Source organism: Urocampus carinirostris, chromosome 11 (assembly GCF_059441175.1).
Source record: "Urocampus carinirostris isolate Australia breed hairy pipefish chromosome 11, RoL_Ucar_1.0, whole genome shotgun sequence".
Taxonomy (NCBI): Eukaryota; Metazoa; Chordata; class Actinopteri; order Syngnathiformes; family Syngnathidae; genus Urocampus; species Urocampus carinirostris.
The window spans coordinates 4028550-4043275 of NC_142359.1; the positions used below are offsets into that span (position 1 = coordinate 4028550).

At 42.7% G+C, this 14726-nt stretch overlaps 1 protein-coding gene across 1 annotated transcript; it reads left to right on the top strand.

The window, feature by feature from the left end:
- The first annotated feature begins 2 nt into the window (after positions 1-2).
- On the top strand, positions 3-12051 carry ttc5 (tetratricopeptide repeat domain 5). Its single transcript, XM_088348180.1, has 9 exons — positions 3-258; positions 1496-1628; positions 1716-1927; positions 3240-3390; positions 3458-3549; positions 3620-3823; positions 6594-6808; positions 11591-11735; positions 11815-12051. Exons 1-9 carry the CDS (start codon positions 217-219, stop codon positions 11932-11934), a joined length of 1314 nt encoding a protein of 437 aa, XP_088204306.1. The 5' UTR covers positions 3-216; the 3' UTR covers positions 11935-12051.
- The last annotated feature ends 2675 nt before the right edge of the window (positions 12052-14726 follow it).

Here is a 14726-nt window from a genome sequence, read left to right on the forward strand (position 1 = left end):
TCTGAATGGACCACCCTCGCTTCCGTTATCGCCGAAATTACAAACCCTTATTTCTAAAGACGTGATAACATTTGCACATCAATTTTTCTCCCTCTCCCAAGTGAAATGAGTCTTATTCCTCCTCAAGCGGAGCACAGAATATTAAATTTAACGCTCATATCGCGACGCTTCTTTTTAGGACAACCTTAATTCTTTAGGGGAAGACTGAGGAAGAAGATGGCGAAGGAGCACGAGAGTGGAGAACTCCAATGTTTAAAGGCAAGGGTTATTTTGTGTGCGTGTTAGTAATGCACGCTTTAATATTGTTCTGTGAGCTTAATGTGCAGAAAGGCATCAAATGTACGTTTGTGGAAGTGAGAGAAGCTGTAAAAGCGGACGAGTGAAGGCAATTAAGAACAATAGATGATGACGCCCTAATGTCAAGTCATGTTTATTTGTACAGCCCTTTATTACAAGAAGCCTCAAAGGGCTGCACAGACTGTTATTCCCTGATTTAAAACCTACTTGAGGGCAAGGAGAAACTCAAAACATGAGGTAATGCCCCTGCCAGGATGACCAGGCTGCAATGGATGTTGCAAGGGCATTGTTTAACTGTTTTCTGTCCCTTATTTGTCTATTTTGTGAAACCTGATATAGGTAATAGAGATACAAATAGCATGTGTTGAATTCATTATGAGGCTTATTTAAAGCGGGCAGCACGGCGACGCAGTGGTTAGCGCGTGTACGGCACAGTTCTGAGGTCATGAGATAGAACCTCCTGTGTGGAGTTTGCATGTTCTCCCTGTACTTGGGTGGGTTTTCTTCGGGCACTCCAGTTTCCTCCCACATTCCAAAGACATGCATGTTAGGTGAATTGGCAGGTCCAAATTGTCTCTAGGTGTGAATGAGCGAGCAAATTGTCTGTCCCTGTGTGCCCTGAAGACAGCTGGGATGGGCTCCAGCACCCCCGGGACCCTACTGAGCATAATTAAAGCTTCTTTTTTTTGCAACCACAGACATTTCTTTTGTGGTCCATGTAGACCTATTGTACATGAAGTATATCAGCTTTTATTATAAATTGATATTTTCAATGCAAACTACAAGTTCAAACTAATGTCAGGAACTTTAAGCGAAAGAACAAAGTTCAGCATGATGTCAAGAAACCACAAGACCAAAGTGCAAGCAGAAAACAGCAGTTTCATGATGACCTATACGCTGCCTCAAAAAACGAACTCAACCTTTGAGAATTGGCTGTTAACACAAAAAATGTGCCAACAAATGGCAAGCAGAAAGCAGAAGTTGGGGTTTCTCGTAGACCTATACAATGCCTCAAAAAAGGTTTAAGACTCTTGCTTTAAAATGTCATAGACGGACTATTGGTAAGATTGAACACTTGTATTGCGGTGGTCTCCAGAATATTTTCTAATGATCCTCTTTATGTCTTTGCTCTCCAAATCCCCCACACAGACTGGGATTGAAAGTAACAACTCTGCCTTTTCTACTGTTGCGGTTCTAGGAGCTGGTGGATGAATTGTACCATTACAGAGACTGTTACCTTGAAAATCATGGCGTCGAGCAGGCAGCCCGTAAACAACAGGATGTCGCACTCGAACTGGATAAGGTGCTGAAAAAGCTCCAGGAGAAAGAAGGTATTGCAGCCAACTCTCTCCTTCTAATGTAGGTGATTGTCTGCATGTTGTGCAATCATTGGTGCATTGCCATGGGTCTCTCCTCAGAATGCTACAAAAACAAAGCAGAGTTCCTCCTACAGAAAGGCCGGTGCCTTAACATAGCCCCAGATTTCAGCGCCGCTGCAGAGGAATGCCTTTCCCGTGCAGTGAAGTTGCAGCCCAGCCTGGTGGAGGGCTGGAACATTCTAGGAGAACAATACTGGAAGAAGGGAGACCTGATGGCTGCCAAGAACTGCTTCACAGGGGCCTTACAGCAGGTGAAACATGATACAGTGGAAGGTGCAAGAGCATATTACCGTAAATTCAGGACTATAGAGCGCACCTGATAATAAGCCGCACCCACCACATTTTAAGAGGATAACCGCTTTTGTACTTACACAAGCCGCACCTGTACATAAGCTGCATGCGCCCACATTAAAACATGTTACACAATCACAAAATTAATCCAAACCCGACTTTGAGTCCCGCGATTGTAACCGAATATAAAGTACACAGCCCAAAAACCATAGCCGGCAAAATGATCAGAAAAGGATACCGGTACTTAAGGTTTGATGCAGACCTGCAGAGTCCGGGTCCGTTGAAAATAATCCAAGGAAAAAAATGTATATTTCCAAAGGTAAGGGTGGGAAAAATATATATCCACTATTGTCCGCTGCGTCCACAAACACGTCTCACCTTTACTCCACTTGCCGTCAGCCCCTGTTGTTTTCGCCCCTTCTTTTTGATTCGCCCGTTCAAAACATATCAGAATAAGTCTCTAAAATAAATACATTACAAAAATATACAGTTGCAAATACATATTATACATGGTTACACATATTTACAAAGAAAGACGGTACACCGAGAGAGTTTTCAAAGCTTTAATAATATTATAACTTTCATCCCAAACCGTGCCTGTGAAAGGTAGCAAAACGCTACTTGCAACACGCTCGCATCACAGTAAACGAGTCTGTTAAAAAAAATATACGGTACCTGTAGAGATCACGGTAAACCGTCCTCAATAGTCTGTGTAACATAGTGTACTAATCTGTGAAGCCCTTAGAGACTTATTGTGATTAAGGGCTATACAAATAAAAATGACTTGACTTGACTTGACTTGATCTTCCTCCTTATAAATGACGTCATCAAAGTCATCATCCCCAGTATGGGAAAGAGACTTTGTCATATGGACGTCGTCCCACGCTCCCTTATTCAAAAACACGCTAGCAACGCACTTGCAAAGTAAGTTTTACGTGCAGTAGCTCTGTTTCCTTCTTTATCGGACTGCTCGATTGCTTTTAGCTTGAAAGCTGCGTCATGTGCCTTTCTTATTGCAATTTACATGGTGAGGATATGTCTACGCTAATTTAAATTGTGCACAAGCTAAGAAGTTGCAGTCTTCCTCTGTGCTTATATTCCACCGGTCAAAATCTTACCTTTTGTACTCGAGCGCCGCTGGCGGCCGTTAGAAAAATGACATAAATTGGCCGCATCACTGAATAAGCCGCAGGGTTGAACGTTTGGGGAAAAAAGTAGCGGCTTATAGTCCGGAATTTACGGTAACTCACTTTTTTGCGCTTCTCCTTTAAGAGCAAGAACAAAGTTTCTCTGCGCAACATGTCCATGGTTCTGAGGCAACTCCCGGCGACAGACAGCGAGGTGCATGGCAAGCGGATACTAGAGAGCGTGGACATGGCCCGGCAAGCTGTAGAAATGGATGTTGCAGACGGGACATCCTGGTGTGAGTCAGAATTGGAGGCATTTTTAAATTCATTCGTCCTCTTTCTAAATTCTACCTTTTTTTGCAGATATCCTCGGCAATGCCTATGTTTCTTTGTTCTTCTCTTGTGGTCAAAGAGCACAGTTATCCACACAGGCCCTGAGTGCCTACGCACAATCTGTTAGTACACACACATACGCACTCGATAAAATAATTCGTCAAAGCTCATGTTTCCCTCTTTCGTTTTTAGGAAAAAGTGGATCGAGCTGCCGCTTGTTACCCAGAGCTGCACTTTAACAGAGCCACTCTGTTTCAATACGAGGAAATGTTTGGGTCTGCGCTGGGGGGCTACAACCGGGCGGCCGCCCTGGACCCTGGCTGGCCTGAGCCTGTGGAGAAGGAAAAACAACTCATGGAGTACCTTCAAAGCGTCACAGAACTTTGTCAGAAAAAGGTGAGCGGGTTCTCATTTAGTAAATGGGGCTTATTGTCATCAGGATGCCCGAGTCAAGGATTAGAAGATTAAGCAGGGTGGAGAACAGTATTTGCAAGGCAGTGATTCCTAAATCGTGCCCCTTGAGGAGCATGAGGGTGTTTAACCTATTTAAACCCAGTCCTGTCAATCCCCTGTTGTCAGTCCATCTGCAAACCTCTGTTTATACAAGGCAAGCCTTTTTCGACCTTGACTCCCGCCTGTCCCGTTTTTGCTCCCGTTGATAATATATGTATTGTTTGCCCTCATGTAGGTTTTAAATGAGGGGATGCAATAGTATACCAGCTCAGTAGCCTAGATGGTAGGGCGCCCGCTTTGAGACTGGGAGGTCGCTGGTTCGCGCCTCGGCCGAGTCATACCTAAGACTTATAACATTGGTAAAATGGCGGCGCCCTCTGTTGGCTGCGGCTGCATCGGCTCGCTACAACGGGTCAGGTGTATCGACATTTCGTTCTGTGTACAGAATGACAATACAAAGGAAATTATTATTATTATTATTATTAGTCTTTGATCCGTGCAGCCCTTTGAGACTCCTTGTGATTAAGGGCTATAGAAAAAACATGACTTGACTTAACCTCTAACTTTTTTTTAACTGTCTGAGAAAAAGGTGCTATTTGACCTCCGCTACGTTAGGTGGCAGTGGAACTCTCATTGGCAGTGTGCGCTTGGTGATTAAAAAGTTGTTTGCTCTTTGCATTTGCGCATAACACAAAGTTAAAAGTGTAGTGCTTGGGGGTGGTTTTCTTCTTCCTATGGTGTAGGGCTGCAACATTTATATTAATCAATGACTGTTTTTTTTTTTTGATTAGATTTTTAATTTCCTTCTCTTTATTCAAATGTTGGAGTTTGTGACAGAAAGAAAAAAGTACAAAACAACAGAGTATTCTATAATATAAAACAAGAAAAAAATCCAAGGGTTTGTCAAATACTTACAAATGTATGTTATACACCAGTAAATACAAGACGCTCTTCTTACCACCTAATCCAAAGATCATATAGCATTTGACCTTATACAAAACAAAATCGAAGAAAGTGCAATCATTTTCGTTGTATGTAAAGCAAAATTTTATAAAAAAATATATCAATGTAAACCCACTTTTCGGAATTTTGTCATCGAACTTTTTTTGGGGGGTTAAATCTTTGTAATATGGTAAACATTCTCAATCTGCAAAAGATAGATAGATACATAGATACTTGATTAATCCCCGTAGGGAAATTCACACTTCCAGCAGTATCCTTGTGTTGAAAAATAAAATGTATATAATATGGTTAAGAATTGGCCCCCTGTGTTACGTTAAATATGTCATCATTAGTATTTTTCATTTTACCATATTTGTTTTATCAAGTCAAGTCATGTTTATTTCTGACGGCCTCAATCAGAAGGAGTCTCAAAGGGCTGCACAGATTATTGCAAACCACGGATTATAATGACACCATCCCCTGATCTAAAACCTACATGAGGGCAAGGAAAAACTCAAAAACCTCAGGATGAGTCAAGTCCTGTTTATTTGTGACACCCTTAATCACAAGAAGTCTCAGATGGCTGCACAGACCACAGATTATTGCAAACTACAGACTATTATGACACTATCCCCTGATCTAAAAACTACACGAGGGAAAGGAAAAACTCCAAAACCTCAACATGAGGAGAATGAAGAAACCTTGAGAAGGGACCACACATGAGGTCATCCCCCTTCCAGGATGATTATGATTATTACCGTAATTAATTTTTAGATTTTTTTTCTTCCTGTATTTCTGCAACACTTTCTGTTCCCTTGAAAATTGTTAACTTTGTAGTCTGTGACTGTACAAATGCCATTCTTTTGTAACGATGCAATGTTCGATAAAAAGAACTTAAAATACTTTTATAAAAACGGTCTCTAGACACCCTCTGCCAGATCAAAGTGGTACTACAACCCTTAACTTCACAACAAAATGTAATGCACTTATTAGCATTGATTTAACATGCTGGGTGGAATACAGTGGAACCTCAGTTTTCGAACGCCTCTCAGTTCGAACAAATCGGAGTCCGACCAAAAATTTCGAGAAATTCTTGCTTCGCTGTTCGGTCAAAATATCTGAGTTCGAACGCCGGTAATGCTTGAGCGCGTACGCTAGGGTGCGATGCTGAGCGGCGTACGGGTGTTTTAGCCCCTTATTATGCCTCCGAAGAAAGTCAGTGCCAGCAGCAAAGTTGCTACAGGTGAAAAAAGAAAAGTAGTGCGTACAACTATTGCATTTAAGAAAGAAATAATAGCAAAATATGAAGGAGGTGTGCGAGCGTCTGATCTTGCCTGCGCCTTCTGCTGACCACCACAAAGGTAAGAAATCCTATTCATAATTCTTTTCTTTATCCTTTTTTTTATTTTTACACGTTCGTGTTAGCGTAATCTTTCTTACGGAAGATTACGATAACGCGAACGTACGATTAGCCTGGGTTAGCTTTAGTTTACGTTTAACGTTCAAGGTAAACATTCAGGGTGTTGGAACGGATTAAAACGATTTACATTATTTTTAATGGGAAAAATGATTTCGGTGATCAAACAAATCGGTTTTCGAACAGGGTTCTGGAACGGATTATGCTCGAGAACCGAGGTTCCACTGTATAAATTACGCAACACAAGCAATCGATGGTGAAATTAGTTGCCAATGCTTTTAATTATCATTGTTATCGATTTTTTTGTTGCGTCCTATGTCATGACAGTAAATAATTCCGAAACACTTGTCATAGGGGAAAGTGAAGGCGAGGCGTTTACGGAGCATGATGTCCAACCTGACCACGTCGTCTCCGGGCCCGTGTTCATCCCCCGAGTTTCGCTCGTGGACGGGCCGCGTGGGCAGCCTGGAGCCACGGCTTGCCTCCTCGCTCGTGCATGGCGTCAACGCAGGAGTTGCTACTTCTGGGAAGGTGGTCTTCAGTCTGGCTCCTAGCGGGCGCATGGCCTTGTAAGTAACAGTTATAGTCTCTGGTGAAACTAGAATAGAATAGAATATACCTTTATTGTCATTGTTACAACATGGGATATTGTGACAACGAAATTGGACGACTCCAGTTCCACATTTTACAGCGAGGATAAGGAAAACAAAGAGATAAAGGAACAAAGAAGATGTTTTAACTGTCTTTTTTGTATAGGCTTTGTTTCCTCCGGAGAGGGGGTGTATGAGGGCGTGAGGGACAGACGGAGATGGCCGGATCCAACTAGATGTTTGATCTTACTGAACACACGGTCCAGTGTTTTTTCCCTAATTGCTCAGTCCACGTGTTGAATGGATTTGGGAAGTACAGTCCTTAAACATGCCGATTAAAGTCGCCGGCGACGATAAAAACTCCGTCGGTGTGTGCGAGCTGCTATTTATTGATAGCAGCGGGCAGGAGATTTAGCGCTATGCTAACGTTAGCATCCGGTGGAACGTAAACAGCAAGCACAATGACCACAGTTAGCTCTCTCGGTAGATAGAAGGGTCTACACGATACTGCTAGAAACTCTGTATCAAGTGAGCAGTGTGTGTCAATGATTCAGCTGTTATTGTAGCGCATAGTCCCCAACCCGTTTTTACCGGAGTCGCCGTCTCGTTCGTGCCGGTGAAGCGTGCGTCCCGCTGGATGGACTGCGGCGTCGGGAAAGCCAAGACTCCGTGATGACAAAAATACTCCAATTTCGGACGCTGTTGGTGGCGACCCGCAGCTCAAATTCACTCATTTTGTGGACGATGGATCTGGCGTTGGTTAGGAACATGCTTGGGAGCGCTGGTCTGTGTGGTCGCCTTCTTAGCCCAGGCCCAACTGGCAGCCTTTTTCTTTTGCTCCGTCGTTGTCGACAGGCAGATCACCCAGGGAGATCCGGTGGTCTCTGTATATCCCTCGGGATCTTGTGGATGTTATTGTTGTTGCGAAAGGAGTGGAAGGGAAGATATGAGGGATAAAAGAACACTGAAAAACAAAAGACGAACTGGAGCCCGTGAAGCCGCCGCACTTGAGCACGCCGCCATCTTGGAAGTGGAAGTGAAACTATTGCCTCACTTAAGGTTTTAAATTTGAAAACTAGAAAACTGAAAATATTCTCTTAGAATCAACAATATGTGAGACACAATTGTGATGATTAACCAAATTATTTGGCCTGCATAGCGCTTTTCAAGTCAATGAAGACCTCCCAACGCGCTTTACAATGCGCTTCACACTTACCCATTTACACTCACACACCACTAGGGAGTCAGCCATGCAAGGCACCTACCTGCTAATTGGGGGCATTAGGATTTGTCTTGCCCAAGGACACTTCGACATATTACACGAAGGAGCCGGGAATCGAACTTGCGACCTCTTGATCCCAAGACAAGCGCTCCACCTCCTGAGCTAATGCCGCCCTATTTTAACATTCTATAATGTTTTTACAAGGAAAAACCTGAAACATAGGTGTTGCAATAAAAACAAGGCCCCCTTTCTCTCAGCTCAGCCAACTGGTTCCAGAGAATCCAAGATAACCTCTGAATGATCCAATGAGGACCTAAATGACTAATTTAGAAACATTTACACATCTCACTGTGTGAGCAATATCAAAATAGAGTGAGCGTGAATCAGCTGAAAACCTGCCCGTCGGTCTAAACTTTGGGCACAAACAAGGTCAACTAATCAGAGGAGCAACCAAGAGGTCCATGATCACATTGGATGGCCTGCAGGCATGCACAGCTGTGGTGGAACAATCTGTGCATGAAACAACTATTTGTCTGCATAAATCTGCTCTTTATGGAAGAGTGGAAATGAGAAAGCACGAGTGAATGAAAACTTGATTTCGAACATTAAAATAAAAACAGGACAAAAACAATAACTCAACACCAAAATAATGTTACATAACATGTTCGAAAAGGGGTAGTAAGAAGCAGATGCTTATGTTCCCTACCCCTTCATCTCCCCTATTAATTACATTTAACATATAGCTCCTCTTTTGTGTCTAAATATAACTAAATCTCACGGATATACATATTACATAGGTCAGATATCAATAATTATAATAATAATAATAGTCACATATTTTATACACTAATCTTTGTAGTACTCATCCTTCAACGTCATAATGCCACTAGTCACCAAACATCACTGCGACACCAATGATAATAACAATAGAAATAATAACAGTTATGAAATAATGATAATAGTAACAATAACAACAAAGTTAACCATAGTTGTAAACGCAGTATTTCCAATCTCTCGTATCACTCATACACAATTTTCTTCATCTCTGTATTCCGCCAGTAGTGGGTTTTTTTTTTTGTATTTAAATTTGAACGAGTGAATAGTCGGACATTTGTTTGATCTCGTCTTGTAAATTGTTCCAAAGTTTGACTCTGCACACAGACACACACATACTTTTCCTGGTGGTTCTCACCTTTGGGATGTTGAATTTACTACAGCCCCTAAAGTTATAATTTCCCTCTATCAGAATGAATACATTTTGGATGTTTTCCGGCTATGTTTTTGTTGACCCGAAATAGCAGTTGTGCAGTGAAAAAATTTACTAAATCATCTAATTTTAATAATTTGCACTATGAAAGAATACCATAACAAGGCCCGCTTGGTGTTTCCAAGAAGCCACGTGGAGAGACAAATAATATGTGGAACAAGGTTCTTTGGTCAGATGGGACTAAAATTTTACTTTTTGGGCTAAATGCAAAGTGTTACATTTGGCGGAGGAGTAACACTGCACATCACCCTAAAAACACCATCCCTACTGTCAAACATGGTGGTGGGAGCAACATGCTCTGGGGCTTTCTTTCTTCAGCAGGGACCGGAGAGATGTTTAGAATTGATGGGTGGAACCGAATACAGGGCCATTCTGGCAGAAAATCTGAGTCTAGACAACGACCCTAGACATAAGGCAAAATTTAGAATGGAATGGTTTTAAACTCACAATATAAAGGTGTGAGAACAGCCAGACCTCAATCCTATAAAGTATTTTTGGGAAGATATTAAAATCCTGTGCAAAAACGATCGCCATCAAACCTTAAGGAACTTAAGGTGGTTTGGAAGGAAGAATGGGGAATAATGCTGCTGCACAAAGTGCCGTATTTTCCGCACTATAAGGCGCACCGGGTTATAGGGCGCACCCCAAAAAATAGTTTTTGGTCCTATATTTTCCATACATAAGGCGCACCGGATTATAAGGCGCTACAATGGGAACGTCGACAAAACAGTCAGATAGTTCAGTCCAACTTATTACCCCCTTAACATTCCCAAAGCTTGCAAAGAAGCAAATACGTGTCTCAGACATGTACGGAAACAGTGTCTGTACGATGTAAGATGTAAGCAAAGTAAGAATTTTATTGCGCAGGGAAACGGGGTTCTCTACTGTGCATATGACAATAAACACTTTGAATTGAATTTAGTTTCAAAATAGACTCATCACAGAAACATCAAGATCGTTCTAAAACAAGATACCGGGAAAATATAAAGCTCACCTAAGTTCTCTTGCAGCCATCACGTTCAATAATGATACGTAACCATGGTCTTCTTACAACCGTGAGTGTAGTAAATCCAGGAGAGTCAAATATTTACAAACACAGAATAGTAAAAAATGTTTTCTCTATGCCGTAGTGCAACCCAACGTGTTATTCACATTCAGCTTTTTCGGCCAATTGCAGGCTTTGCCCCTTTAGCCTATGCGAGCCTGTAAATCAGGGGTGTCGAACTCATTTTAACTCGCGGGCCACACGATAGAACAAATATTCTGTCGGGGGCCGGACTAGTAGGTTAAAGAGAAAGAAAAAGAGAGAGAAAGGAATAAGAGAAAGAGGGAGGGAAAGGGAGTGAGGGCGGGACAAAGAAAGAAAAAGAGAGAGAGGGAGAGAGCGTAAGAAACAAATGATAAAAAGTCGTGAGAGAGGGGGAAAAGAAAGGGAGAGGAAGAAAGCAATCCAAAGAGAAATAGAAAGACAGGAGAGAGTCAGAGAGACAGAGACAGACAGAGACAGAGAGAGAGAAAGAAAAAGACAAAGAGTGAGAAAGAAAGAGAGAGAGGAAAATAGAATGACAGGAAACAAAGAGCAACAAAAGAATAGAAAAAGAGAGACACAGAGAGAGAAAGAGACAGAGAGTGGGAGAAAATGGGTGGAAAAGAGAGAGGGAGAGAGAGGGAGAGAGAGAGAGAGAGAGAGAGAGTGAGAAAAGGAAAAACAAGTACAGTGTCTTTGTTCAAGGCGCCTGGCTTTGGCAACATCAAGTTGACATATTTCAACCTGCAGCTCGTTTTTCTCTTGCGCTTCTTTGAGTGTTGTCTCGCGGGCCGGATTCAATCCCTTAGCGGGCCTGATCTGGCCCGCGGGCCGCCAGTTTGACACCTGTGCTGTAAATGATAAAAAGGATCCGCCCCCTTTACCTCCGTGTAACTTTAGCCAATAGTGACTGATTCAAATGATGATTGACACATTGGTTAGGAAATGAAACGCCGGTATATAAATCCCAGCATACACCGCGGACGACTTCGCCTTCGGGGGGAAATCGAGTCGGCGGCTGCTTGCTTTAGTTGCAAGACTTTGCGAATTTTGATATTGAGCCATATATAAGGCGCACTGTATTATAAGGCGCATGGTCAGCTTTTGAAAAAAATAAAGGCTTTTAGGTGCGCCTTATAGTGCGGAAATTACGGTAATAATCTAAGTATTGAAGTATGGCAATATGTCAACATGTCCTATGGGGGGCACTGTGGTACGCTTCCATCACGGCACTCTGTTGTCCAGCACGTTCGGCATGGTGGACAGCGAGGAGACCTGCGTGGCGGTGACGGTCTACAACACGGCCGACAGCTGGGGGGTCCTCATCGGAGACACGGTGGTGATTCCCGAACCCCGGGTCAAACTGCACAGCGTCACCCACAAAGACACCGTGAGTTTCTCGGCCCGACGGCATGGCGGCTCACTCGCATTGCTGAATCGTCTTTGTCGGTCTTACTCTCCCCCTAAAGTCTTTCGACTTCACCGGCATCCGCGTGGACTCCCCTCTGTTCCTGATCGTCAACGGCAGGACGCAAAACCCCCAGAGTCTCAAGGTGGTCTCGGTCAGTTACAAGCCCCAGAGCGAATGAGGACCGGAACGGAGGAGACTCAATTTCATGTTTTGTACATAATGCCTCCATTTTTTTTTTCACGATATTTATTTAAGTGTACGACGCCAACAATGTGAAGTAAATCGACGGTTGCTGAACAAATATGAATGTTTTGTGCTTCTAGAACTCGTGGAACTGTTTAGAGAACGGGTCTCCAACTTGTGGGTACCTAAGGACAGCTGAGGGCGGACCTGTTCTGCAAATATGGGTTATCGTGATTTTCTAGTAAAAGAAATGAGTGGTAGACAGAGTCTATTTAACCTTACTTCTAATAATTAACCTGGTAATAACATAGTAAAAACATGTTATTTTAAAAAGGCATATCAAACTGCTAATTAGGAGTAAATGGTTAATGGCCTCAATTTATATAGCGCTTTTCAAGTCACTGAAGACCTCTTAAAGCGCTTTACAATGTGTTTCACAGTTACCCATTCACACACACACACACACACACACACACACCTATAGGGAGTCGGCCTCCAAACGTTTTGAGGATAATCAAGATGCTAAATAGTAAATGGTCTGCATTTCTATAGCGCTTTTCAAGTCACTGAAGACCTCTTAAAGTGCTTTACAATATACTTCACACTTACCCATTCACACACTTATAGGGAGTCGGCCTCCAAACGTTTTGAGGATAATCAAGATGCTAAATAGTAAATGGTCTGCATTTCTATAGCGCTTTTCAAGTCACTGAAGACCTCTTAAAGCGCTTTACAATGTACTTCACACTTACCCATTCACACACACACACACACCTATAGGGAGTCGGCCTCCAAACGTTTTGAGGATAATCAAGATGCTAAATAGTAAATGGTCTGCATTTCTATTGCGCTTTTCAAGTCACTGAACACCTCTTGAAGCGCTTTACAATGTACTTCATACTTACCCATTCACACACACACACACACTTATAGGGAGTCGGCCTCCAACCGTTTTGAGGATAATCAAGATGCTAAATAGTAAATGGTCTGCATTTCTATAGCGCTTTTCAAGTCACTGAACACCTCTTGAAGCGCTTTACAATGTAATTCATACTTACCCATTCACACTCACACACCAGTAGCAGCCATGCAAGGCGCCTACCTGCTGATTGGGGGCATTAGGTATTCAGTGCCTTGCCCAAGGACACTTCGACCTATAACACGAAGGAGCCGGGAATCGAACCTGATAAAAATAGCTGTCAGCTAAAAGAAGTGGGAGACCTGGTTTAGAGGTTTGATTTTTCTGGAGTTAACTCTAAAATCAGGATTGTTCTTAAAGCTTGTAAAGCATTTCAATGTATAGGTGAGCGGCACGGCAGCTGGGTGGTTAGCGCGCAGCCCCACGGTGCAGAGGCTCAGGGTTCAAGTCCAGCTAACGCAGCCTCCTTGTGTGGAGATTGCAGGTTCTCCCTGTGCTTGAGTGGGTTTATCGGTTAATTGGCCGGTCCAAATTGTCCCTAGGTGGGAATGAGCGAGTGAGTTGTCTCTGCAACTGGTTGGTAAACAGTTCAAGATGTCCCCTGCCCACTGCCTGAAGATAGCTGGGATGGGCTCCGGCACCCCCGCGACCCTACTGAGGATAAGCGGTGCAAATAATGGATGGATGGATAGCATGAAAATGAGGAAAGTTACACAAGGCTTTCGCAAGTACAAAAGTCAGACCTTAGGAAAGATTTAAAAAAAAGAAGCGTTTATTGGAGCGTGTCTAAGAAACGCACGTACTTGCACGTGCATCATGAACGAGCTGACTATGGTTGCAATCATAACTTTAAGCCAGGAGATGGCGGCAGAGATAGCAAAGTTTCAAATTCTGCACAGCTCCTTCAAGTGATTGCACTCATTAAATTAATTTTTACCAGTTCAGGGTGTCCCCTGCCCACTGCCTGAAGATGACCGGGAGGGGCTCCGGCACCCCCGTGACCCTACTGAGGATAAGCAGTGCAAATGGATGGATAATGTATAGGCCCATTAGTCTGAACATAATATTTTAAGTCAAATCATTCACCTTGATAGCCCTTATTTCTAATGAATATATTGTTCTTGAATTATTAATTATTCCAAGGGAGGAAAGACTTTCGAAAAAGACAAAAATAATAAACTTATGATAGTCGAAATTTCTGATGTGCTTGGCAAAAAAAAGAACAGTTCTATACCTGGTTCTGGAGGTAATTGTTCATTAGAAAATCCCAAATTCAATGTGAATCGGTGCCTTAACAATCAACTTCTTTGAGAGTTTTTGAGTTTTTCCTTGCCCTCATGTCGGTTACAGATCGGGGGATGTCATCATGATAGTCTCAAAGGAAGAGAACGCAAAAATAACCAATTCAATTTCCTTGAAATTTCATTTGCTGAAATAGATTTGCTGGGTAGCGCCATCTGCTGGTATTTATTAGTACTTGACGTCGGACCAGCTCCTCCGTTACAGCAGAAATAACTCGAACAACAGCGCCTCCTTCTGGTATAATGCCGAACTGTAATGTTTAAAAACGGTTGTTTTTATAGACATGTTTCCAAACCACGGTCGTTTTTCTTGGATGAATGTGGAATTTAGAATTAAAATTGTCTTTTGTTATTGGTAACAACATAATCCACATTGTTTACAACGAGATTAGACGTGGCACTCCAGAATAAACACGCATTAAAGCCTTATAAGACAAAAATAGGATAAAAATCATCTCATTAGCTGCACCGCTTATCCTCATTAGGGTCGCGGGGGTGCTGGAGCCCATCCCAGCCATCTCCGGGCAGTGGGCAGGGGACACCCTGAACTGGTTGCCAGCCAATCAC